This window comes from Battus philenor, unplaced genomic scaffold (assembly GCF_028537555.1).
Source record: "Battus philenor isolate CCGP_79_NKW_IND1 unplaced genomic scaffold, ilBatPhil1.0.hap1 SCAF_15, whole genome shotgun sequence".
Lineage (NCBI taxonomy): Eukaryota > Metazoa > Arthropoda > Insecta > Lepidoptera > Papilionidae > Battus > Battus philenor.
The window spans coordinates 6040188-6066659 of record NW_027181677.1 but is presented as its reverse complement, the minus strand read 5'-3'; the positions used below and the strand labels follow the sequence as shown (position 1 = coordinate 6066659).

Genomic DNA, 26472 nt, shown 5'->3' with positions numbered 1-26472 from the left:
GATAAGCGCGTTTGTAGTGGTAATTGCGTATCGGAGAAGTCGGCGGGAGAGGGCGGGCCGGCGCACGCGAACTGATAATAATTATTAGTCTGAGGCAATTAAGAGGCGCCAGATATACGCCATGGATGAGATAGCGGTAGACTTGCGAGGGAATAGAGGCCGACCGAACGATCACTCACAAAACCTAGAACACTCTAAAAAAAATTATCCTGTAAAAATTAAAATTATTAAAAAACATCTCTGATGTCTAAAAAATTACATTTATTTCTCCGATTCGAACAAACGCTTTTATAAACTAAAACTAAACAGACAAAACATACGTCCGGCATTATAAACATAAATACAATTCTACGAATATTTTCATAATGAGCAGTGCATTATTGTTAGTATTATTTACGGTGTATAATCAAATATATCTCTTTTGTCATGTTCTGTATATCTTTTTAGATAATTTAAATTTATTTTTGCTTTACAAAGTTTTATATGTACATTTTATAGTCTAAGAAAACTCATTGCGATAAGTACTGTTTCACGAGTCGGCAAACAATTTTCTTATAGTGGAAAATTTACAACCAGCCATTGTTAAGATCTACACGAGCTCGCGTGACGCCGTACATTAATGCGTACATTCGTATCAAGCAGCACTATAGGCATATCATCATGAAACGTTTTTCTGTGTCATTAAAGAGAAAATGTGTGCCGACGTCGCGAGCTTCATCGATAACACGGGAAAGTTTTCGAGCTCAGACATCATAAACATTGATTAGATATAACAACAGATTTTAAATGTTTTCCGCAATTGAACAACAGAATGGCAGGCAATCTTTCTCCCGCATAAGTCTTTAATTAAAAGAATGGCCCTTGTTTCGCCGTTGAACAACATAATAATGATCTAAATGAATGTAACAATTCCCTTTACATAACAAATTAAATCAAGGTTAACTTCGTTAAAATTTAAGTTGATTGCCTTTAATTTACAATGAAAATGAACATCTGAAACGCAATTTAATCAAATATAATTTAATTCTCATTGACTTATATTCATAGGTTTCGGGTCCGATACAAGGTGTATTTATTTTTAATTATGTTAAAATAACTAATGAATATGGTTATGGTTAAAGATTTTCCCCGTGTCGACCTGCATACAGGGTCCTGCTTTAAATATAACTAAACACGTAAAAAATCTGTCCACTGTACAAATTTTATATTGTTTAAGTTGTCTGTGTTTTATGTTGCTGTGTACAATCGCGATATTTTTTATGTTTCTATGTATTCGTCTTATTGTACGTAATGTACGTACTTTTTATTTCCATAACATAATACGAGTAGAAAAACAAATAAATAACATCGCCACTGTTGGCAAAAGATTAGAAATACATTATGATATCAGTACATCCAAGAATTAAAATTTCTAGGAGAAGTGATACTAATAGGGCATGCCTGTTACTTTAACGTTAAACTCTCTTCCCCTGGGCATCAGAGGGACACTACCAGGTTGACAATAACACAAACAAAATACAATGCCTTTGACGTCAGGTAAAACCCACACGTACTCTATTAAATAACAATGTCTACTGAATAATAAATGAAGATGATGTGTTACGATGAGGTCCCTTAAGAATTGCGAAATACCTGGTATCTTTCTTAACCACGCCTAGTTACTAACACTATTTTACCAGCGTTTTCCTATTGGTATAAATTCGAAATCTATTCAACAATCCGATGAATTTTGAAATGAAAATAATCTGGATTTGTAACAATATTCCTGATTACGTTTCCCTCCGATCCCAAATCGTGATTAATCCTTATTGATATGAAAATTTCTCTGATCGAAATAGATGGTATCCCTCAATAGATCACGTAAGTCAAATAGAAAAGATTGTCGTCGAGTTCGCAAAACTGCATTAATTAAACACGATATTTAAGCATTCCTCAACCTATTAGATCTACGTGGCGTAACTCGCATTACATTTTTGTTATAAGAGCGGTACAAAAGGAAATGAATGTTTTCATGAACACAATATTCTTTTGTCAATATTTTTAAATTATATATGACTAAGAAAATTATAAAGAATTACAAGGATAAGAATACAGTGATCTAGTAAATTAATCTACAAAAAATATACATGAGATATAATTGCATGTTATTAGCTTCCTCAACTAGACCAGGGCAGTGATTAAAACACTTAAAAACAATAAAAACGAATGAATTTGTGTCTGTTTAATTCAGATTCTTTAGAATTTTAAACCTCTTTGCTATATATATTAGCAACGATAAAGCTAAATATTTCAAGACCTAGATATCCTACAGCAAAGGGATAAATGCCATATGTCTTTCTGCTATCTGATGATTAAAACTATGGAACTAAATTATGCAATGTGTCATTATCATCATTTAATATTCATTGCTATAATGAAATAGCATCCTTCCCCCATACATTTTCAATAGGAAGTGAGGCGGTGAATGAACGAAAATAAGTATGAAAAAGAGTTATAGAAAATTGTAGGATAAAAGAAAAGGAAAGATATATCATATGAAGAATGATAGAAGAGTAGAGAAATAAAAGGAAAAGAAAGTGAAAAAACATGATAGGGATTACAAGAGGTCCCCAATAACGTAAGGCCACTAAAAAAAAACCTTGTTAATCTGTGTACATTATTCAATATTGAAGAACAGTCTCTGTACTCAAGCCTAACACAAACAAGAAATATTAATAAACAAATAACTTCCATGCCTCTTAGTAGTGTACCTTATTACAAATTTTTGTAACTCTTGTATTTAAAGAGAAAAAGAGGATTTTTAATTTAACGTCCGATTAAAGTCTTGTACGTAAACAAAATTTTATGTATATATGTTGAATGAATTGTAAAGACAGTATGCCTGATAATTTTTTCCGTTAAAACAAATAGGACAACACGGTTAAGCTACCTCTTAACCGTGGATTTTATATCTACATAGACTTTCCTTTGAGGAAAAACGCCAAAACACCAATATTACATTAGATGCTATTCTACACTAAGTAGAGTTTAAATGACGTTTTATTATAAAAAAAATGTAATCGTAATCTAATCTTTTTGAACGACTTTCGAACGCAGTCATCGAATAATAAACTTATGTGTCCAATCAGTTGTCTTTAGGACCATTTACTTCCGAATTTAACCGAAACAATTTGTTGTTAAAAAAATTACTCTTTATGCATAATCATTAGATACATAAAGCTAATCTATAGAATACTATGTTTTATACAATTATACCTAAAACGTAGGTTTATCATATATTTGTTTATTTAATGTAAAAATACGTACAAAAGGCGTTATAGGAGTCGCAACAAAATACGATACACCCACAGAGTCAGTACGCTACTCTAGCGTTTGGAAGCAGTCGAGATAACGTGAACAAACATTGTAAAAATGCCAAAATAAAAGATAAGGCGTACAATTAATGGATGTTTAATGCTGGCTGTAACAAGTTTTTTATTCATTGTAAAGCGTGAACATATATTTTTGTGTTGTTATCCAAAAAAAAAATTGAAACATTACGCAAGACTTTATTCAAAATAAATAATTTATAAAGACTATAGAATAAATAGTATTAGATAACGCAAACAAACAAAAAAAACCGTTTGTAGATGTAATGTAATATTTTATTATTATATTACTTCCGATGGCTCGTATGACAGTTCATTCATACAAAAGCTGCACAATATCTCTGACCACGTTGACCTCGTAGGGAGGCAGGGTATGTAGTGTCCGGAGACATATCACACGACGACGTACATCGTTTTCAGTCCGTGTGTGCGTAATGTGAATGCAATACAAAATGTTGATAGACCGCGAATTACTACACTCGGGGTTAGGATGGAATAGTTTAGATTAAACTGTATAAACATGCTATGATAGCGACATAACAAATTAATTAACGTCACGGAATTTATTTCTAAACAGCGGTTAATACATATGGCATAAGTTATCAACAGGGAAGTTTGTTCCAAATGAAAATTTAAACAATAAATACAGATAGTAACTTAATAATAATTCACAGACGTAAATTATGTTGCATTCTGTATTGAATATTGTAGACAATCTGGTGGACAATCTAACAGTCCAGTTTTTGATTTTTGGTAAGTTTGCAGACTAATCATGTTTAACGAACTCTATTGCGATGAAGCTATAAAAGCCGCATAGGCTGTGAGCACTAACACCATTCGCAATAATTTGTCGGTGGGAAGAAACACAACAAGTCACACCAGATTGAAATAAAAAAATTGCTTTTGGAACCATCATGATAATTTTCAGAGGGTAAAATAAACAAAAAAAATAACATACTACCGTATAAAGTGAATTTTCTTTGAAGATGACATTTGAAATAAAAACAAAATTTTGCTTTGTTCAAAATCAACTGGACATAAAATGAAGATAGATAGAGTCGCTGTTATTAGGTAGCGGGGCGGGTTTGCGCCAAGTGAGATTTTTATTCTTGTGCTAAATTTAGAGATATGGAGAAGTATATTTATTCTCTTCCAACTTTAACTTGAGCTCTTTTAAATGTTATATATAGCAACACTTCCGAGGAGAAAGTCTGCACTGAATGTTACCAGTTTTAAAACATTCATAATTAAAACTGTGACAGTTGTAGACATGAACATTTTGCGAGGCACGGTCGACGACTGACCTCAGAGGTAGAGGAGCCTGTAATCGAAATTATGGAGGACTCTAATTAAGTTACATGTGGTTAAATATAAAACATTTACTGTTTTAATGATAAATACAACGGGTGAAAAAATTGAATATAATTTTGTATTTAAATGCGAAATCAAAAGGTTCTCTATTCAAGAGGCCTAATTCCCGCCGTGAATGTTGTAGAGTTGTAATGATGTTAAATGCGAGGTACATCAGAAAAAATGTCTGCATCTGATGAAAAAACGATTTGAAGCGTTATATTTCTAGTGTTAAAAGAAGACAGATTAAAACATTTCAAATTATAACACTATTGTCATTTTTCAATACTAATGACTTGATCTTTCTCCGCGCACAGCTGGGAAAGAAGTATCATTTTATGCAGATATATTAGAATTGGATGAGGTTAAATATTCCAATATCCATTTCCTTATACATCCATCTGTCACGGATATTATATTGTATTTAATTTTTTATTATTTCTAATCAATTAAATTAGTTCTTTTTGAAATAAGCCAAAGAATACAAAAATCTTTTTTGGAGATAGCGTAGGAGATGGGTAGTTTTCTTTTGTCGGAAGAGGCATTACGAACCGGATGGCAATAGTTTCCGCGAAACAATATTACGTAAGCGTGTTGCCTTTAAATTACAAGACAGAGAGATTTCGGTTTGAAAACACACAAATTTTTCATCAATTAAATATGTTTAAGTAAATTAAGGTTTGATACTCTGAGAGCCGATTTGTAAGGTATTTTGGTTTGGAGACCCAAAGGTCGGTTTTGGGGACTCCATTTGTGAGTCAAAAGTAGAACTTTGTTGGGCTGCGATTTGCCGGAACTTTTTAGAATTAACTAAATTGTTATTGTCAGACAGGGCGTGTCGGATGTTTATACGATAATTAATAATGCTTACTCGATAAACAAAAATTCTCAGAAGTGCCCGTTGTCTGTTATTTAGTCTATGCAATTATTTCCAGCAACCCATCTACTGCGTTTATAACTAGTTTGTGTAATCGTGTATGCGATTGTTTGCAATCAATTACGTGGTTAAACGAGGGTACGCTTGAATGTTAATGTGATATGGTTTATAAAAGAGGGCGTTAACATCGCAGGGACAACGTTTTTTTGACCGGACTGTCATTGCGGCCCATGTAATCTGCAATGCCACTTTGCAAATTCCGTGAGGTTGAGGTGACAGGGCGCCTAGGCTAAGACCTCTTTTAAAATAGCGAAGCTTGAGGGTTCCCCGGGGAATCTTGTCTCGTGCCGCCACATACATTTTACCAGATTATGAATCCGTAAAGCTCACACATGGCTTCGGTGAACGCTCCATGGAGTAACTAGTCTTAAAAGCTCCCAAGAAAGTACTTGGGCTGTCACTTGTCGATAATACCCATATGTCATTTTGGATATACAAGAGGGGCCCGAGAAGGTCAAACTTCGGCTTGGTCGGGTGCCTGGCTAATATTACTACTACCACTTCGGACAAACTAGTAAAATAGCAAATAAATAAGATTTCTATCAATGCAACCGCTCTTTCAAAATGGGCGCCCGCGATTTGTGATCACAATGAAATGTCCGCTCAACGGTAAAATTGAAGCGACATTTGCGATTTTCACATCAATTGGAAAAAAACTAAGAGACCAGAAAGAAAGAAAATATTAAATTAAAAAATGAAACATCAAATTTAACTGATCATTTCTTGTTTAACCCTTCTTTGCATGGTGATGGAAATTTCCATCATAACATTTAGTCAACAAAAAAAGATACTCAAAACCCTTGTAACGTAAATTTGTTGTTGCTCGCAACTTTTTTAACGACTATTGCGTACAACAAAACGCGGTTGTTGAAAAATAGCAAAGGTCACTGTGAATTACCAGACCTAGAACTTGTAATTCTGCTGTTTGTTGAGACTGGAAGAAACGAGCGAGATTTTAAATTGTTTTATGGAAATAAATGGAGATATAAAGTACAATAAAAAATGAAAATGAGTGGAAAAAAGGTTTGTTTTCATGTTTTTGTTATTTTATGTACAATTTGTATCAAAACACTATAAATGAATTTCTCAAAACGTTGTGATAGAAATTTACATCACTATGCAGTAACTTCACTTGTAATGTATGGGAATTTTTTTTTTGTAAATATTTATTTTATGTTGTTTTTTGGGGAAAATTGAATTAAAGAGATATTGCAGATTATCTTTGTAAGTTATAAGGCGATTGGCTCTCAGAAGATGGCCTTAATGACCAAGATTCCGATAATGAAAACCACGATGCTGATGAAATTATAAGTGTTGCAGGAGGAGAATGATGATGACGATGTGGATGAAACTGCTGACGTTGAACCTCCTCTTGTAAAACCAGACGATCAAGAACCCCCTAACACATCAAATTCATCTAATTTGCAGTCTTCATCCAGTTTTCCATTTGACAAAAGAAACTTGATTTGGAAAAAAAGGAATCTGGTGTGTGACACAGATAAAATTACTTTCTTGGGGAGTTCTGCTGCTTCAGGTGGTCTATCACACCTAGAAACTCCATATCAATGTTTTCACCATTTTATCACTGAAGATTTTTTCAAAACATTACTAAAGGAGACAAATTTATATAAAAAACAGAGTAATCACAGTTCATCTATATCATTTACAGAATATGATTTGTATAAGTTCTTTGGTATATTATTATACATGCCAGTAATCAAATTTCCTAGCACAAGATCATACTGGTATACATACTGATATTACTTGTCCGTTTATTGTCCAAGAATACAATAAACATATGGGAGGAGTAGATCACATGGATAGCTTTTTGGGCAGAAATCATATAAAAATGGGGTCTAAAAAGTGGTATTTGCGTATTTTTTTCATCTATTTGATCTTGCTATTATAAACTCTTGGATTGTTTATAAAAAAAATGCTCAAGAAAGTGATGAACCTAAAAAGAGTCTGCATACAATGGGCCAATTCAGAAATGAATTGTCCTTTGTGATATGCAACAAAGGAACCACCAAAGCAGCTAAAAGAGGGCGTCCTGGTACCAGTGTACTAGAAGAAGAATTACAATCAAAAAAAGAAAAGGTTCTCCAGCTCCACCACCTCCAAAAGACATAAGAAAAGATGGTGCTGAACATTGACCAAAAGTAGGAGGGTCACCCCGGTGCAAATTTCCCAAATGTAAAGGCTATTCTACAATTTCGTGCAAATAAAATAATTATTATTTTTTGAATTATCACTAAAAAAAAGAAGACTAAGTAAACAACTTTTTTTATTTATTTAGTACCGGGCTAAATATGTGAAACTGCATGATGATGTAAATTTCCATCATATTGTTTTTTACATAATACATATTTTTATTCACACTAGGATTTTTTTAAATATTTTTCCTTTAATCTAGAGCATTAATTACATCACCCTGATTTATTTTAAAAAAATAGTAAAAATCATGCAAAGAAGGGTTAAAGGTGATTGATGAAAACTATGAAGAAATATACTGGGAACACTTTAAGACATAAAACATTTTTTTTCCTTAAATAAAAACCGGGTTTTTGACTAGCACGTCGTTCCAGAAAGCAGAATCGACTGATCTTGATTATTTTGTCGGATTACATACGTAGGTGAATCGACTGTCTCAAGTACATTATACATTTTCAAAAACAGGCAGAATTTTCTTATTAATACTTTATAAACACCAAGTAACCATAGTAATAATTATAACAATTTGATTAAACAACAAAATTCAATAACCGAATAAACTAAACAAGCAATCCAAAACCTATGGTCTTTGCTGTGTATGAATGCAAATAGTTTCTTTATCAACCATTTTTGCTATCTGCGTAATGTCTGACATGTAACCTATACTGAAACACCGTCTCGTACATAAAAGCGTACATATACATATAAAGTCAAATGTACTGCTGCATTGAAATTATTGACAAACAAAGAATAATTGTAAACCTTTACCACACAAGACACGTAAACTCTAGGTTTAATTATAAACTCTTAATTTACGCTGTACTTACACTTGCGACTAAATATTATCTTTTAAAGAATGTATAAATTTATTTGTATTACCCAAAAGAAACAAGGAATAAAAAGATCCGTATAAAAACGAAGGTGACTGAGGCCACATAACACACAGAAACGGTGGCATATGAAACCTTAAGGTTCTGGAACGGAGAACACAGACTGGCAAGAGAAGTATATGGATGTGCACCTATAGAAAGCCAGATGACCTAAGGACGACAGGAAGTCATCGAAAGACGCTAAATGCAGCCTCCTTTCAAGCAGTCATATGGTAAATATATGAAGAAAGCTTTTGTACAACAGAAGACGTCTAATGGCTAAAATAATGTTATGATTATCATGAGAAAAACCACAAATTAGATATTCTTTATATTCAAAGTTTCTTAATTTGTATATACATTCCTTTAAAAATTTATATTTAACGAATATTAAAATTATTTTTTGTTTTCAGGATCTCCATTTTTATACTCATACTTCACAATACCTGGAATGCAGCCACAGATATTATATTCAGAAAGTAAATTCAATAATTATATATTCACTTATATTCACTTAATCATATTGGTAATACTTTTTGTCGTATTTTAGCTCTATGCATACAGCAGCACGAACTTCAAAACTACGTGGCAAAGGAAGAGTAGACTGTCCCAATCTGAACTTTTACTTATTACCATGTATCATTAATATATTTCTATATCATATTCATCCGATTCAAGTATTTAGTTTAAAACATTAATAAATGCTAGTGTCGATAAAAGATTTTGCTTAACAAGGATCATTACGATTTACGATTTGCTTCTAAATTCTAATCATATAAAACAAAAGTGCATACTTTAAATTTGTAAGATATAAACTATTAGTCGTATTATCTTTTCATCTCCAATACATTACAGGTGTAGAGTCTCCAATACATTAGAGGTGCAATTCCGTGTGAGCCAGGGACATATGTAATGTCAAGACATTTTTTTAATAATGTAAACTATAGTAACAATTTTAAACACAATATATTTCGTACACTTGGCAAATTGTGTACGTATTCAATATGCTAATAATTACACTAATTCCGACCTCTCTAACAGAAACATTAATTGGAAATAAGTTTCAGAGGACATGCTTTTAAAAAAACCTATCTTTTTTTCATTTTATATTAACTTTACCTTTTAATGAACGAGAATACTTTCTTATTACAAATGTTTAATGTTTAAATTTCTCTGAATGAAAACTACCGATATATCGCGATTCGTAATATTCCAGACGAGTAAAGCAGTACACTAGTAGTTAGTAACATGTTTTACGAACAACAATATAGTGCACTTCAGAATTTTTTAACACATAATTCTGTTAAACACGCTCGTTTATAACAAGGAATGAAACTAACATTAACCCTACAATTTCAATAGATAAAGCGCCTTTGATATCGCAACACAATAATGTTTGCACATTACCGCTTTACTAGAAACTAAATTATCGAATATAATCGTATCACACTACTGTAGTTGTGTCCTTATTTCTAGATAAATATGTAATTCAATTCTTATCCCTTCGAAACTACCTAAAATCATTCTTTTTATTAGTGTGTTTATATAATTTATTTAAATTTAACATTGCTTTTAAAAAAATCTTCATTCAGCATAAGCAATAATTGAGAATTATTATAAAAGCTTTATAGTTCCTTAAAACTTTTTTAAGGTATTCGAAACCATCTAAATTTAAATATATTTATAAGTGTTTAACTCTGATCTTATTTATACATTCATTTGTACGAGGAATATATGTAGTAAAAAAGCATTTACATTAGCCTGAGAAATTATTTCGTATAATGATTTATTCGTGTACTTTTAAGATGTTAAAACATTTTGTGATCAATTCGTAACGTAGTACGAGATAAAGAAACCTAAAGATTCGCCGGCGTTGAGCAGTAAAACTTAAGCCATATTAAAGATAGGTACACCTAATAAAACGGTCGTTCATATATACAAAAGAACGAACTGCGTACATACAGTCTGTACACATGTAGATGTAAACTCTTATGTTTGTGATCGGCCAACGCGTGCACCCGGTCATCGGTTTATCGTCCAATTTCGTTTACACATTCCCACTTATTTACTTACAATTCAGATGCGGTAAACACAAGAGTGTTGGATAATCAACAAGTTGGTAACCAGCGATTTGTTTTACAAATTTCCGGACAGCACATCTAAGTTAGTCGGTGTCATACTTACAGATAAGGTCCTAGGGTTTGAAGCGATGAGGTTAACAACACAAATGTTATCCGTCAACAAAAACACAAGTGATGTGCAGCAGGCGTTGCACACAGGGGCCGTTAACCCGGCACTGACGGGTTGCGTTTCGAAAACTTCGCGACGGAGCGTTTAGTGTATATTCAAAAATAGACCGACTGCGTGTCGGACACGCGCAACGGTGCATGTAGCGTCGCTCGCGGACGCCGGTATACGTCGCGACTCGATGCGAAGCGTACTGGGAGTGCTGGCGTCTGATTAAAGCGAAAATTGCGTTGAAAAGTTTCCAGTGCTCAAAGTTGGGATCGCGAGTTTAGCTCGACGCGGCGACAACGCGGCAGCCTCGCGACGATCGGAACTCGACTGGCGACTGGCTGCTCTCCGCCGCGCCTCGCACCAACACCCACACATGCGCGCGCACGCACACACCGACAACATCCATGTATGTAGCGGCATACACGCACGACTTACACATGCGCCACTCACACATGCAACAACCAACTGATAAACAGCTTAAAACACAACACCGCGATGCAACTGCACTTATAAACACACCCCACCATCCTGATATAGCCATGCGGTTAAGTGTTGGGCGCAATATAGAAGATAGCTACTACCTTATCGATGACTAGTTGGTACGCGAATTCACGGGCGGTGTATCACAACGAAGTTGGATCATTTAACCTCATCATCGACACTATGACCAGGTTAAAAGTTACGAAGTGCGATAACAGATTGGCATAAGGAATTTTCCTGGTAGATTGTGAATAGTTTTACAGTTAATGTTATCTCAAATTACTGTTTATTTACTTAAGAAAAAATATTATCTAAGGTTGCGTTTGAATCTAAGATTTTTGCATACTAAGCTTAACCCTTAATTAGGCGCATGGGGTCAGGGCCACTTGAAATTCAAAAAATATTGGCTTACAGTCTTCAGAGCGTACTAACGCTCTTTCTAGCTTCCTCACTCCCCCCGGGGTATGCAAATTAGTCACATCCAGAACATTAACTCTTGCACACACATCGCTATCCTTTAGAGAGCTGACCCCATGCGCCCAGTTACGTTCCATTTTTTGGCGAAGGTAAGTTTTTACTTTTGTGATTATTTTTGTGTTCATATTAGTATATTGTTTACTATTTATCTTTGTATGTGTATATTTTGATACGGTATGATTTCTTTATGTATTTTGAGTTTTTTTATATGCTTTTTCTTTTTTTGAATTGAAATGCCTAACGACAAACAAGTATTGCAATGGCTGGATGAAGTGCTTGATGAAGAGCAAGATATCGCTGGTTCAGATTCGCAAGACGAAACTTTAAACGATGCTGTCATTGATAGTGCTCATAATTCAGAAAGCGAAATTGAGGAGTCTGAACATATCCAAGACATCCCTGTATCAACGGAAGATAATAATTTTTTATCTCGACATACACAGAGAAATGGCCCGAAAGTTAAATGGTGTAATAACCACCATCGAACGCAGTAAGGACCCGAGCACAAAATATTATTTTACATTTACCTGGAGTATAAACATATCTGGCATCAACGCATTTGTCATACACAAAGCGAATATTGGGAAGACTTTGACATATTCAAGACGGATTTTCTTGAAGAAAATAGCTGCGGCACTTGTGGAAGATCACCAAAAACGTCGCATACAACTACGTGCTGTATCAGCGACAACAAAAAAACGGCTCCATGAAGTTTATAATGTGAACAAGGCGGTTTATCAATCGATAGCTAAGCGCGGGCGCTGTTCATCATGTCCTAGAAAGGACGACAAAAAAGTGCCAACAAAATGTTTCAAGTGTCGTAAATTTATTTGTCAGCAACACTCAAGGATTTACTGCGTCGGATGCAGAACAGAAGATTTCGCTGATGAGGCTGAATAAACTTTATTTCTTAAGTTGATCGCGGCTATGCCAAAAAAATTAGTTTAAAGAGAGGTTTACTGTTTGTGTTTTTTTTTTAATATTTATAATGTCATAGTAAGTATTTGTTTCTTAAAGTTAAGTATATTAAAGAACTTTATTAATTACTATAGAAATCCATTAAGTTTTATTCCTTTTTGATACTCTTTTCTCAATGTTTTTTTGGGGTCATTTAAGACCCCATGCGCCTAATTGTGTGATTTTCTTAATGCGCCTAATTAAGGGTTAAATGAGGACTTAAGTAAAAAGTCAGACTATTATTATGTTTCTACTGAAAAAAATTCATTTTCTGGATAAATTATAAATTCGTTTCGTAAAATTAAAGAGTCACATGTGCACCAAATAGTTCTGTTTTAAACAAACGTTTGCACTCGCCTTCGTATAGGAAATCGTTTTACGGTCTGAAATAGAAAGACACGGCTGCAACACCCCATTCTCATATACGTTTATACGGGAGAAATGAACGTTAAGAAAATATAGTGGGTAGATATTTTCCAATATTTTTAAAAGAAACAATGTTTGTTTCAAATATGCAAAACATTTTCAGGAAATAACCGAAAGAGAACTCTTATGTCTAATTTAATTTGATAGTTTCAAAACATATATTCTGGGCTGATAATTCGTCATTTAAACCCGTAGAATACAGGTTTCACCCAAAGATATCATAATCGCCACGCTTAGCAGGCGAGATGGCGATTGTAGAGTGGTATCATGCTATACAAAAGAAGCAACTGCCCATACTCTGGAAGCTTGTTTGAAAGTAGGCAATCCTACATAATTAATGCACAAAGTGTAAATTAATATAAGAATGAATCCCTTGAAACAAACCCGCGACATACGATCGCAAGTATCAGTCCTCGATCGCTGGGCTACCACTGATAAATAAAAACTGTAATAAATTTCAAAATATGAAATTACTTACATGTTGTCCCTAATTTTCGTACCCGAAAATTACCTGTAACAGAAATATATACATGAGTAGCTTCATATATCTTTATTTTTATATTTACACACCTAAATACACATTCATTTTTATGCAAAAAAATAAAAGTAAAACAAAACTAAAAATTCTAGTGCAAGTATCATTGTTCGCTGTTATACACGTGCTAGTTTTACCACAATAGGGCGTATAAAGTTTTTTCTTTCTTCAAACAAAGAAGAATAGATTTACTTTTGCCTAAGCGAGTATAAAATGGGCTTCGTTGGTTTTCTAAGCATATTGATTTGACGAAGTATATCATACGTTTACAAATATATATATTTTATGTATATTTTTAACGACGATAACCCATCTACTATTAAAAGTGGATCTATGAATCGTTATATTGGAAATGGAACATATATTCTAAGAATTGTTTATAAACAGGCTTGTTTTTTAATATACCCAAACAAAAATCAAAACATTGGAAAACACTATACAATCAACTGTTTCAAGAATCCATTTAAATAATAAAGATAATAAAATTTCGTGATTTGACTCTTACGGTAACTCTTGCATCTCTAGAGACAGTACTAGATATGTTTTAAAGTAACGGTTGACTGTATACAGGTCTTAAGAGAGAAGATATTTTTAGGAAAAGGTATTTAGTTATCTTAACTTAGGAAGCGCTGATATAACATAAAGAATAGTACAACTAAATGGCTAATTAGTTATAACGCAATAAACGCATAGTAAACATTAAAAAGAATCGTCTTATTTATGACCGCAAATAGTACTATAAAAGATGTATGTAAAAACTATGAAAAATCTATTTTAATTGATAGCGTTTTTGAGCAATTGTGTAATGTACCGTATTTGTTATTTATTTTAAATTTAAATATAATTTAATTTTAAAAACATTTAGTTGTAATGGATTTTGCACGTTATTATGTTATTGCTACAACTTCTTTTTCATATAAATCCGTTTAGAATGGAATCACTACGCATGAAACACATTAAAATATTATTTTCTACTCTAAAACATCTTTAGTTCCAAACTGGGTTAGGTTGTGCGATGTAGTTGAGCAATGGTAGTCCAGTGGTAGAGAACTCGGAATTACGATCATAGGTCGCGGGTTTGATACCCGGAACACAATCTTACGTAATTCACACTTTATAACATTAATTATATGGAATTGCTACTGCTGACAAACAAGTTTCCGTCCTATGCGTACCATAATATCACTCTGCGATCGCCTACCCGCCTGATAAGCGTGGCAATTATATTATATCCCCATAGATATCTTTGATATATTATATCGGCTTATGCCTTGCGGTGGGCATCTATGGGCTGAAATTACGTAATAGTTAAAGGAAATATATGGCAAACACAATTTTGTTTCAATTATCTTCTTTAGGAAATTTGGTCAAATATTACAATGAAATGTTTTAATTTTATTTCCTTATTCGGTCGTGATAGACTTACGAATTTATTGATTTATTAACTAAAGCCTATTTAGTAGACGCTTAGAGGAGTAACAAAAATGAATTAAAAATTACCTGTATAAAGCTGAGAAATCATGACAAAAACTAGTAAAAAGAAAAGAGTAAATCTGACATTTAATAAATTTATTCATAGCTATTCTTTATGACTATTTATTATTTACGCAAACCCGTTATCACCTTACTAATAAAAACATGATTATCATTATAAATATAGCATATAGATGCATACACATTTGATAAATATGTACGTTTTAATAATACTACAAAATATTAAATTAATGAAAATGTGTGAATAAAGTAAGAAGGAAGATATTTCATTACACTAAAGCTAGTGAAACGCGGATAAGATTCTCGACTGGCGAATGAGTGCGAGGGATAAATTACCAACAAGAAACCGGCATACCCTTTGGTAAAAAATCCTATAAGCGATATATATGAAACTGCACTGCGAAAACCTCGTATAATCCTTGGAATCAATGCAATACTCTACTCTGATAAAATCTCCAACGTTGACTTCCAGGAGAAGTGCAATGACCACGTGATCGAAAACAATGTTAAAGGTCGATTCCTCCTTAAAGCGTCCATCGCATATAGATTTGATACATGGCCTCTGAATCTTGAACCCTTTTCTTTCACCCTAAATACGCAGTCTTTCGCATAGGGGACTAAAAGTATTTGAGAATGAACCATTGCCCAAAGGCATTGCTTGCTTTCAAGCTTCTGGAGAATGTATACATTACTGCGTTGCTGATCCATGATACCCATGTTTCTGTGCCGTAAATCAATACTGAAAATATTAAGGATTTCACATTTCGATATTAATCTTCGCATCTTTATTGGATAATTTTTTCATTGTAGATCTTGATCTGGTTATGTGTGACTTTGATTTTACAATAGTTATTATCGTATTATTGTTGTCGTTGTTTAACACCGTCACTTTGATTCAAAATCTGATGCTCCTTCTAAATCGAGTTATTGCTTCAACATAACGCCACAATGCTGCTGTTCATTATTCGCTTGTTTTAGGACAGACATTCTGACAGCATTAGAATGATAAGGAGATATTTTTACCGCCTATTGGTATACCATTCATCTAGTTTTCACACAAACTTAGCGTTGCTTTACAATGACTCAATATGCCACACTATAGGAGACGCAAGTTCATTATTAAATACCCTGTATGAGAAGGTATCAGTTCTAATACGTACAATATCAAAAAACGTTTTTGTATCACATGAATTGAAATTAAAGAAATCTTTACCCAAAATCTAAAATAAAAAAATATACTTTAGTTCATTTCTGGCAACAATACGGAAGCTAAATCAGAGGAATCTAGGTTTTAAATATAGGTCAAACTTCAACTACCTAGGATAATGTTTAAATTTACTTTTTTATCTACTGCAGTACTAGCGAAAAATCTACTGCCAAGAACATTGGACGGGGAATACGCTCAGGTCCGAAAAGTGTTGGCAGCGGCTACATAGTAGATCATACGCGGAGGAGATTCGAGCCAAGCTTGTTAACGATCTCTATCAGAAACGGATTATTATTAACAGGGATTTCATAATTTATAATGTTATAAATTTTAATCAATGTGAACTACGGAGAGACCTCTACAAAATCTAATCTAAATTGATATTTTTATACCATTTTAATCCAATTCCAGTATGAGAATGGCAAAATCAAATTGAAATATTTTAATCAATATTGGATGGATGGCATCTTTTATTGACGTCAAGTTGAGTCCACCACTTATTTGGATCATAAATTTCTTAGACCTAATAAGAACAAATATAAGAAACTTCGCAGAACTATTTTTTAAAGTAATATAAAATTACATACACACACAAAGTATGTCTATTAGAATAAATAAATTATAAATTCTAGAACATTCTCTAAGGGTATCTCCTAAATGGGTTTAGCCAATCCTGCTGCTGTCCCCAATCAATGAACATTAAGCATTAACATGTTTTGTTTCAAAACGCATAATAACCTAGTATAGTAATGACTGGAATAATAAGACGTTACGTACATCTATATTTTATTTTTATCTACGATAACCTAAGCGAAAGCATATACGCAGTGGCGTAGCTATGGTATTTGAGGCCTGGGGCAGATTGAGACTTGGTGCCCCCCCCCCCCCCCCCAAAGAGTCTAAATAATTTCAAAATTCAGAACAGAATGTAGTTAATATATATTTTTTTTTGTTCAAAATAATAATAAATATGTATAAAATAACATTAGATCTTAATAAAATTTATTGGCAAAATTTAAAAACGAACATTCCTCGCTTTTTGGCCTGCAAAGTCATTGATCACATTTTCAAAATCAATAGTGTCGACTAGTTCGAAACACAGATATGTGTTTTTGTGATTTAGGGCCCTTTTAAAAAACACTTTATGTGTTTTGCGAATGAAAGGCTTAAACACTGTGTATATTATAATTGGTAGCCGTTTACTTTTTTTTAATGTTCATATTTTTTAACAACTTTTTTAGCACAAAAATAGTAAAATTCGATATTCTTTTTATGTTATTTACTTTAAATTATGGTTTCCATTTTTCTTTTAACATTTCATTATTCATCATTCTAAAAAAAAAATCAAAAATTTTTTTTCAACTTTGGTGCCCCCCCTGCTCGTGGTGCCTGGTACGGCCGCCCTGCTCGCCACCCCCTAGCTACGCCACTGCATATACGTATGATATATATGTATATAATATTTCATGTTTTTGAAGTTTTGTAATCTTTGTCAATTCACGACGAATAGTCAACTGTCACGAATAACTTGTACTTTACAAATGCAACGCATATTTTTCCTTTAATTGTTATGTAATTACGTAACACCACGAACATTTAATCAGCCATTTATGCGGTAACACGTCCTCTGCTCTAAGATAACTTCATACGAAACCTACGAACGACGACCTTGAAGAACTCGTTCCTCTGCCTTGTAGCTGGACGTGCGATACTACGCGTGCCGATCAGAAGTCTCCATTTCGGAACCTTAAGGCACTAGCCGTTATTTCCCTGGCCTACAATTTGTCACTTCTAATATCTGATCTGTTGGTATACATCGGTTACTTTTGATCCATTACAGATCTCGAGAAAATTATTTTTTGGATATGAGTGCGACTTGATTTTTGTATAAATAGACTTATAAGACAAAAATTACAGCACATTTCTTTAAAAAATCTGCAATAATGTATTTATAAGAGCTCATATTCTAAACGTAGCTAGTAGATATTGAATAAAATTAATTATATATTCAATTATAGGTGGGCGTCAAGGGTGATGCTTGCTAAAATTAGAAATAATTCCTTTAACATTTTTATGTGAAAAAGTTTCATATTTCACGAAATGATAAATTTAATACGATCTTTATATATATATCCGTGAGCTCTGAATTCGAAGCTGTTAAACCGGCAAAGACTAAGCTTTGACTTCATCCCAAATTAGGTCAACTGTAAGTCATCCTTGCAACCCAGATGTTTATAAGCATTATCGATATCGCCAGTTAACCCAGAGGACTTAGGCTTGTAATTACTCTTCACTTGTATATGAGGGCAACTTTCGGCCAGTAATAAATAACGTCACTGTTGCGTTATCTATTTGTCTTGTTTCCGAATTAGTTATCTAGTAATATTTCGTAACATCTTGTGATCTTATTTACGATGACTATATTAATGTAACATAATTTTTAATGCATATTTGTCATTATTTCGAGCTTTACTAATTTATTGTTAATTATAACAGTGAATTCATAAACTAGTTCGAAAATATCTAAATAAAAAAAAGAAAAATTGTAAGAAAAATAACACATTTATATCCACGTATATATGGCAGAATTAATTATAAGTATGTCACTGGCTTATTAACTTGCCAGATACTCATTAAGAAAATGTTTTGTAACTTGATAAAAAAATAGTATTATTATAAAAAACTTGAAATGTAAGAAAAAAACATTTTTTGTTAATAATTGTAGTTAATTTCAAAGTGAAATGTTTTTAATAGGACTGTGTCGGGTTTAAAAAACAATCTTTATTTTATAAAAGCCCAGCGACAAAATATCAAAAGTTAACGTTTATTTTATTTTAAATAAGGACTAATATAAGAAATAGGAGATGCTTGTGTTATTAAATTCAAGAGAAATTACTGAAACGTCTTGCTTCTAAACTCTAGTCTGGGTACAGCTCTAAAGAATTGTTTAATAAACAAGCCATATAAATAAGGAATGCTCGGAGTCATCTTGCAAGAGCTGTCTAGAAAGTCTCTGTTAGAAATAATATCGCTTAAATAAATTAGTGTAATTTATCCGAAGTCCGCGACCAGTCCTCGTTGTCTAAATAAATTATAAGAAATATTTTCTCAAGTAACATTTAAAATATGAAGCGCCGTTTGGACGGTTAAGTTTTCACTCACCAGACAAGGAAAATTCCAACGTTTTGCTCAAAATAAGGAGATCAAGTTACCTCTAAATCTAGTCAACTCAAGAATGTTACAAAAATTCTTACAGCGAATATTTGAAACGAACATCACGTAGTTAATAAATACAAAAAAATAATAAATGAGATTATATACCTAAATTGTAAAATAATAAAATTGAGACTTGCGCCATATTATGACAGAAGTCATATTATAGTTTTATAAATTATATATCAAAGAGGGTTTCTGTGAGTGTATCTCTGATATATGGAAGCACTTAATTGTAGAACTAAATGGTTACTCTTGTCGTCTAAATAGCAAGCACAAATAATTAATATTATTCGATTATTAGTAGCACTGGCTAGTTGGTAGATAATTTACGTTATGTACATACACAGTAAAACCTTTAGGTCAATATTTTTGGTTGTTATGATAAATTGTATAAGCAGCAAGATATTGAAAGGAAATTGATAATTCTTACGACATTGATATTTTCTTAAATTTCTAAACGGAATTATAGGTACAACAGAGTGAAATGAAAAAAAAATATTCCAGAATACAATATGGATGCATTGTGACGTAATTAAATATTAATTACATGCTAATAAAATTTTAAGAAATACTCGCTCGTTTAATGCCGATAATATTGAAGTTTTATTTTCTGCAACTTTTCATCTCTGTTTCAAGCAGTTCAACAACAACAGCTTTCAAATAGATAAAATTTATTTCGAATTGAATCTGAATAAGGTTTCCACTAGCTCGGCGTATGCCGGATGTGAAATTTTCCACCGACGCACGCTTTAGAATTGTTCAGAACTGACGGGATCCATTCATTCATGAAAGTATTTTTAGTTTCGCCGCTCACGTTGAGAATGGTGTCATCGCTATGCACGAAATAGGCATTTGGATCTTTGACTACTGAAAACCCGGACCGTAATTCTAACAAACAGCTGAACTACACATCGATGTTATTTTGTATATACCAACAATGTTAAATGTATACAAAATAATAAACCATGTTAATGAATCAACAGATCAACTTCCACACGTTTCAATTAACTAAAAACTCTTGAATACTATATTCAGATTAATGTAATAATATACTTTTAATTTTAGATTTAAGATAATAAAAGGAAGGTCTAAGATATCTTAAGCAATTTAATTATGTGCGTCAACGGGTATATACATTGAATTTATATCAAACAGCCAAAATATATTGACTTGTCGCAGTCAAATAGAAAATTAAATAAATAAAACGTATTTGAAAACATTTTTGCAATAAATTTATCAGTTACAATAATTTACTATTTTTTATTTTATTTATTTATTTACTTTTTATGTACGTTAATAGAACACAAAAAGAAATCACATGAAATAGGTTAAAAATGAAATACAAGGGGCATTCTTACCGCAAACGGCGATTTTTTCCAGACAGGTTTGATTGAAAACGATAGATAGATATAATAATAGATATTTGAATTGGATGCAAATACATATTGCATGTAATTCAAAGTACTTGTTTAATAAATTTAAATAATAAAAATAACATCATAATTTTATGATACATAACCTACACATTATTCAAGATACAATATATGCATACAAACATCTAACGAAAAATACTAGGTTATTATAATACACAGAATACTACAGTGACTTACATTATTTGTTTAAATCGCAAGGACTTTTAATACAATTAATTTTATTAAAACATTATGGAATAACGAACCAATGAGGAGTGACTTGTGGTAGCCCAGAGATAGAGGCCTGAGACTTGCGATTGTCGCGGGTTAAATTCTCGGGAAACAATATTAAATAATTCATAATTTGTGCATTAATTATATGGGATTGCGACTCCTCAAATACAAGTTTTCACTGGATGGGCAGCAGCGTACCCTGCATACCATAATACTTCACTGCGATCGCCAACCTGCCTGCCAAGCGTGGTGATTATGGTATATCCTCCCACAGATATGTAAAAGGGGGGGCTATGCCTTACATTGAGCATCTGTGGGCTGAAACGACGAAGTTATTGAGACATTAATGAGACATTTGATTATTTTGATTTGATGAAAATTTATTCGAACTAATTGATTCGAAACTTAAATATTTTTGTCAAATTCTAAGGTATATTTTAAATATCAATATTATAATCGTTTATAATTAATATAGGTAACAAAAAATAAAATCAATTTAAAATTACATAAGACACAATGTACGACTAAATATTTAAATTAACGTAAAATGTAATTTCAGCTCAACGTATATGGAGATCATAGATACACATAGAAATAAGTACAAGCAATGTCTCATTCAAATCATTCGAACAAAGACAAAATAATTTTCAGAGACTGAACAAAAAAGTTACAAATTTTTCCCATACCAGGATTTAAATAGCATGACAAAGAACAGATAGGTTTTGTAAATTGATTACAAAACCTATCTGTTACAATTTATTAATCGACATATATATACCACGTGGTTTGAATCATTATTGCAGGAATAAAGATGAAAATAAACCTGATTCACAAACAAAACTGCTAAACTTCTGCACTTTATTCATTTCATTTCCGTGAAAAACCTTTGAAATTCGAATATCTCGCATGTTTTCGGTGACGCAGTTATAACAAATAAATATAATTTAATATTCTTTATAAGCATTTGATATCATAATTCATTTAGTGTTGGATTTCACTAAAGCTCATTTCCAGTCCAGTGTAATCCACCTTTTGCCGACATAAAAGTTTAAATTTCGTGTAATTGAATACTGCGCTATAAACTTCCGTAACGCCTGATAAATCACAGTATTTAGACATACGAGTGCCAAGTACAAAGAAGCAGTAAAGGCTTGAAAAATTAATAGCACGAAACATTGATCGCGTGCAATGGTATAAGAAGTCTATAAACTAAAACATGTAGCTTTTGCTTTGTTTCATATTTCATCTTTTGCTTCACGCTACAGTAACAATTTGATCTTTTATTTAAAATATTTAAGTACAACTTAAATTTATGGTCAATTTTTGTCCAGTTATACACAAGATTTTAAAAAAAGTCAAGATTTTAAAGGCTTAAGTCAAAAGGGGACATGTTATATTTTTTCAATGACAAATGAATTTTGTTCAAGCGATTTATGTTTTTTATTGTCTTTTAGGGAAATCCTTCCGTTGCGGGGTAAACAAAAGGGTTATGTCTGACACACTACCGGCCAAAACTCCCCAGTCGTCTTTTATGCCCTTTGCTAAACGGGTACGCTATTGCTCACTACCGTAGTTGCAATGGTGGTAGCCTAGCTCTTCAATGACTTAGGATATAGCTGCAGCACTTTACTACTTATCATAAAAACGCGAACAGGATTAACTCGCGCGCCACCATAGTGGCCAGGGCATACGTGAGGCGAATCACCTCGAATCTGTCGCCAAGTAGGGATTTAGAAAGAGATTCAGATTTTAGTCTTAGTGCCATATCAAAGAACTGTAGCAGTTTTTGATACTTAGTGTGTGTCCAAATCATTCGTTATTCTATTTATTTTAAATGTAAATTTAATTGAAATTATTATACATGATGTAATTAAAATATAATATAAAAGTTATTTCCTTGCATTTTGTGATCCAACTCTTTTCACTTTGTAATGCAAGAGCTTTTAAAAGACCACATTTTTGGAGAACATTTGATTATTTGAGAAACTTAAGTTTCTATAGTGCAATTGAAAAAATCATCGATACGAAATATCGAAGATTAAGATGACTATTTAAAAAAAATAATATACTTACGTGTAGGTAAAAGGTATATACGTGACCTCTTAACGGAAAGAACATGAAATGATAAGATATTTTATATTCAACGTAGAAGTACAAACGCTGTGGCCTAAATTTATATGCGTCAACTGACTAAGGATCCGTTTGAAACGTCTAATAACAAAATCATGAATAATTCATGAAAATGGCAAAGCGTTACTCGTATATACAAAAACAAAAATTTTGTGAGAACTTCAACACGTGTCTTGTTTTTTCGCAATGTGATTTGCAAATGATTACCAAACAACATTACTAAAGACAAAAACACAAAAAACGATTGGACTTTTTTAATATAACTGTAAAATACATACTATATGTTAGTACATTGGTTAAAATAAATAAAGAAAAATAGGACTATCAGATGAATTGCGTAAAAGCTTCAAGGAAAGTATGGGTCATTTATCAGAAAATCTTTAGTTTTTTATATACCTATTACCATTCACCATGTACAAAGAGAACACGCTAATATGATACATTTATCGGTTTTTTGCTATTGGAATGCAACTGGCTAATCAATTCCCAGGACAAAATCTGCAGATAAGTTATTAACAATAATTGATTTTAAAATTTAGTATGCCGAATTTAGAAAACGCTTTTACTTACTATATTATAATTGCGTTATCTAATACATATATTAATTAACAGCAAGTGAGCTGAACATTCACCCCTTTAAAGATTTTCCACCTACAACTAATCAGCCTTCATTATCAACATAAATGTACAACTCTTTGTATTATACTTAATGTTATAACAGGCAACCATAAGGCAATATATAAAGGAAACCTTTAAGGTAATGAATTAAAACGAATGTTACCTTTTAGGTAAGGCAATAAACGAGGTAATGCATTGAAAGTATACTTCAACGATATTTTAAATGTTTGTTTGCATATTACAATTTGAACAGCATAAAAGCAAGGGAGTTGTATTTTAGCTAGATGGGATCTGGAGGTTATAAAAAGGTAGATGGCATAGTTCTCATATAGGAAATTAACTCAAGTATATGAACGTATTCGGACTTTACTACTAAAAATATTGAATTAAGTATTTTGGCCACGGAATCCCGCACATCGTCGCCGAATAATTTTTATTATACACATCACAAATTTATAAAACGATCTGTTATTAATTTACTGATATAATCAGATGCGTTTTACGATGACAAAAGCTATAATCAAGATGTTTAGTTTGGACACACTTCGGTATGGAACGAAAGACGTCACGTGGAATATCCCGGGAAAAATACAAATAATTTTATAAGAACACTTGGTGAGCGCGTGCTTTTCACTTTGGCTCATCGTTTCGGCGTAAATTTAGGCGAAGATTATTTAAATATTAAATCGTAAAAACCAACAAGATTGATTAAGAATAGTATTATCCGCCTATTATAAAATTATATAAATATGTATTAAATATTTAACAGTCAAGTCGATGTTAAGTCACAAGAAATATAGTTAAAAGAAGGTTACGCTGTTAAGAATAAAATAAAGACTTGTGTTCAGGGTCTTTATTGTTTTGAAATCCGACAAACATATAAAAAGTTCAAACTTTGGTTTCAAACTTTTTGATTAAACTAAAAATTCTCTTTTATTTCGGTTCGGGAGGAAATCTTCAGAATGTCCGGCTCTTTGGGGAGATAGCAAAGTTTAGTGAGATTTGTAACCAATTAAATCTCCTCGAAAATCGTCCTCTGTTCCTTTTGGAACACGACCAGGTTCTCCAATAGCCGGAACAAACATTCCCCGCCAGCCTCGCACTGCCGCAGAAACACGAAACTACTTGCTCTTGCTATGTACACTGCGTTCGCAAAGTTAAATATTCTGTCATAATTTTACTTTTTCCAATGTAAAATTAATGAATAACAGGGTAATTTAAGATATAATATTAAATTATTTTGCTTACTTCCATCTTATCGCATATACATCTTATCGCTTATATCTATCAAGTGCGATCAATTTGCATAACTAATAATTTACCGTTCCGAGTATAAAATAATATATTCCGAGTATAATATAATTTAAAACAAACTAATTTTCGTGTTTTTCTTTGTCAAAATTATCTCATTAAGTAAATCAAATGTTTTACGATTTTACTTTAAAAATAGCAACGCGAGCCTTTAAAGAAAATTGGGACATTTATGGACCTAATGTAGTGTTTAAGAGTTGCACAAAGTTGGTTTGAGTGAAGTAATCCGAGAATTTTTATATCAACATTGCAAGGAAAAATTGTCGCCCTGTCTAAGTTACAGCTTACCTGAAGAATCGAAAACTGGCAACAGATAATTTTAAATCATTTGAAAAAAAATGGTACAAAAAAGCTCGATTTTTCGCCAAGACAAGAATTCACTGAAAGTAGCATACTGAAGCTGTTTACTCATTTGTGAATTTTTATTGAGATAAAACAAATGTCCAAAAAATGTAAATATTTATTTAGACCAAAGCAAATTCCTTTTTGTACATAATGAGGTTTAATTGTCAGTCTACAGGTATATTCAGTGTGTACACCAATTAAAATTTCTTCTTATTGATTTGTTTAAAAAAAACCATACTTTAATTTCTCACGTCCACTGATGTTTAACATACGGCTAATTCTCAAGGATATTACTTTTTGTACAAACTCAGAACAAAAACTTCCGAAACTTTGGAATGGTGGGCGCTTGAAGAATTAAATCGACTGCAAGCAGCTTTTTCCAATTTAAACTTTTGGAATATAAAAGTTTATTAATTAAAAAAGTAGATCGCGCTTTTAATTCAAATTCAGAAATATAATTAAATTACAGTTGTAGGTGAATGCATTAGCGTTTTGTCGGTTATGAACAAATAGATTTTAAATTTATATCATGTTTAAAAAACAATAAGTATAAATTAAACGAAATTCAGTATACTACATTTGATTTGGCATGTCGAAAGTGTCATTTATGGGAAATATCTTACAAAAACATAATTGTTTTTAACGAGGAGTACTCGT

General features: G+C 32.3%; 1 protein-coding gene across 6 annotated transcripts in view; it reads right to left on the bottom strand.

The window, feature by feature from the left end:
• Pde11 (Phosphodiesterase 11) overlaps window positions 1-26472 on the bottom strand; it is a 206302-nt gene that overhangs the window by 126287 nt on the left and 53543 nt on the right. For 2 of the 6 annotated variants that reach the window (XM_068762042.1, XM_068762039.1), the window contains one exon: window positions 13792-13824. The exons of 2 other annotated variants lie outside the window; for them this stretch is intronic. In XM_068762042.1, the coding sequence (XP_068618143.1) occupies window positions 13792-13824 (33 nt within the window). Of the gene's footprint in view, window positions 1-10919; window positions 11278-13791; window positions 13825-26472 lie in introns of those variants that run through there. 2 more of the 6 variants (XM_068762037.1, XM_068762041.1) reach the window with 1 other exon arrangement.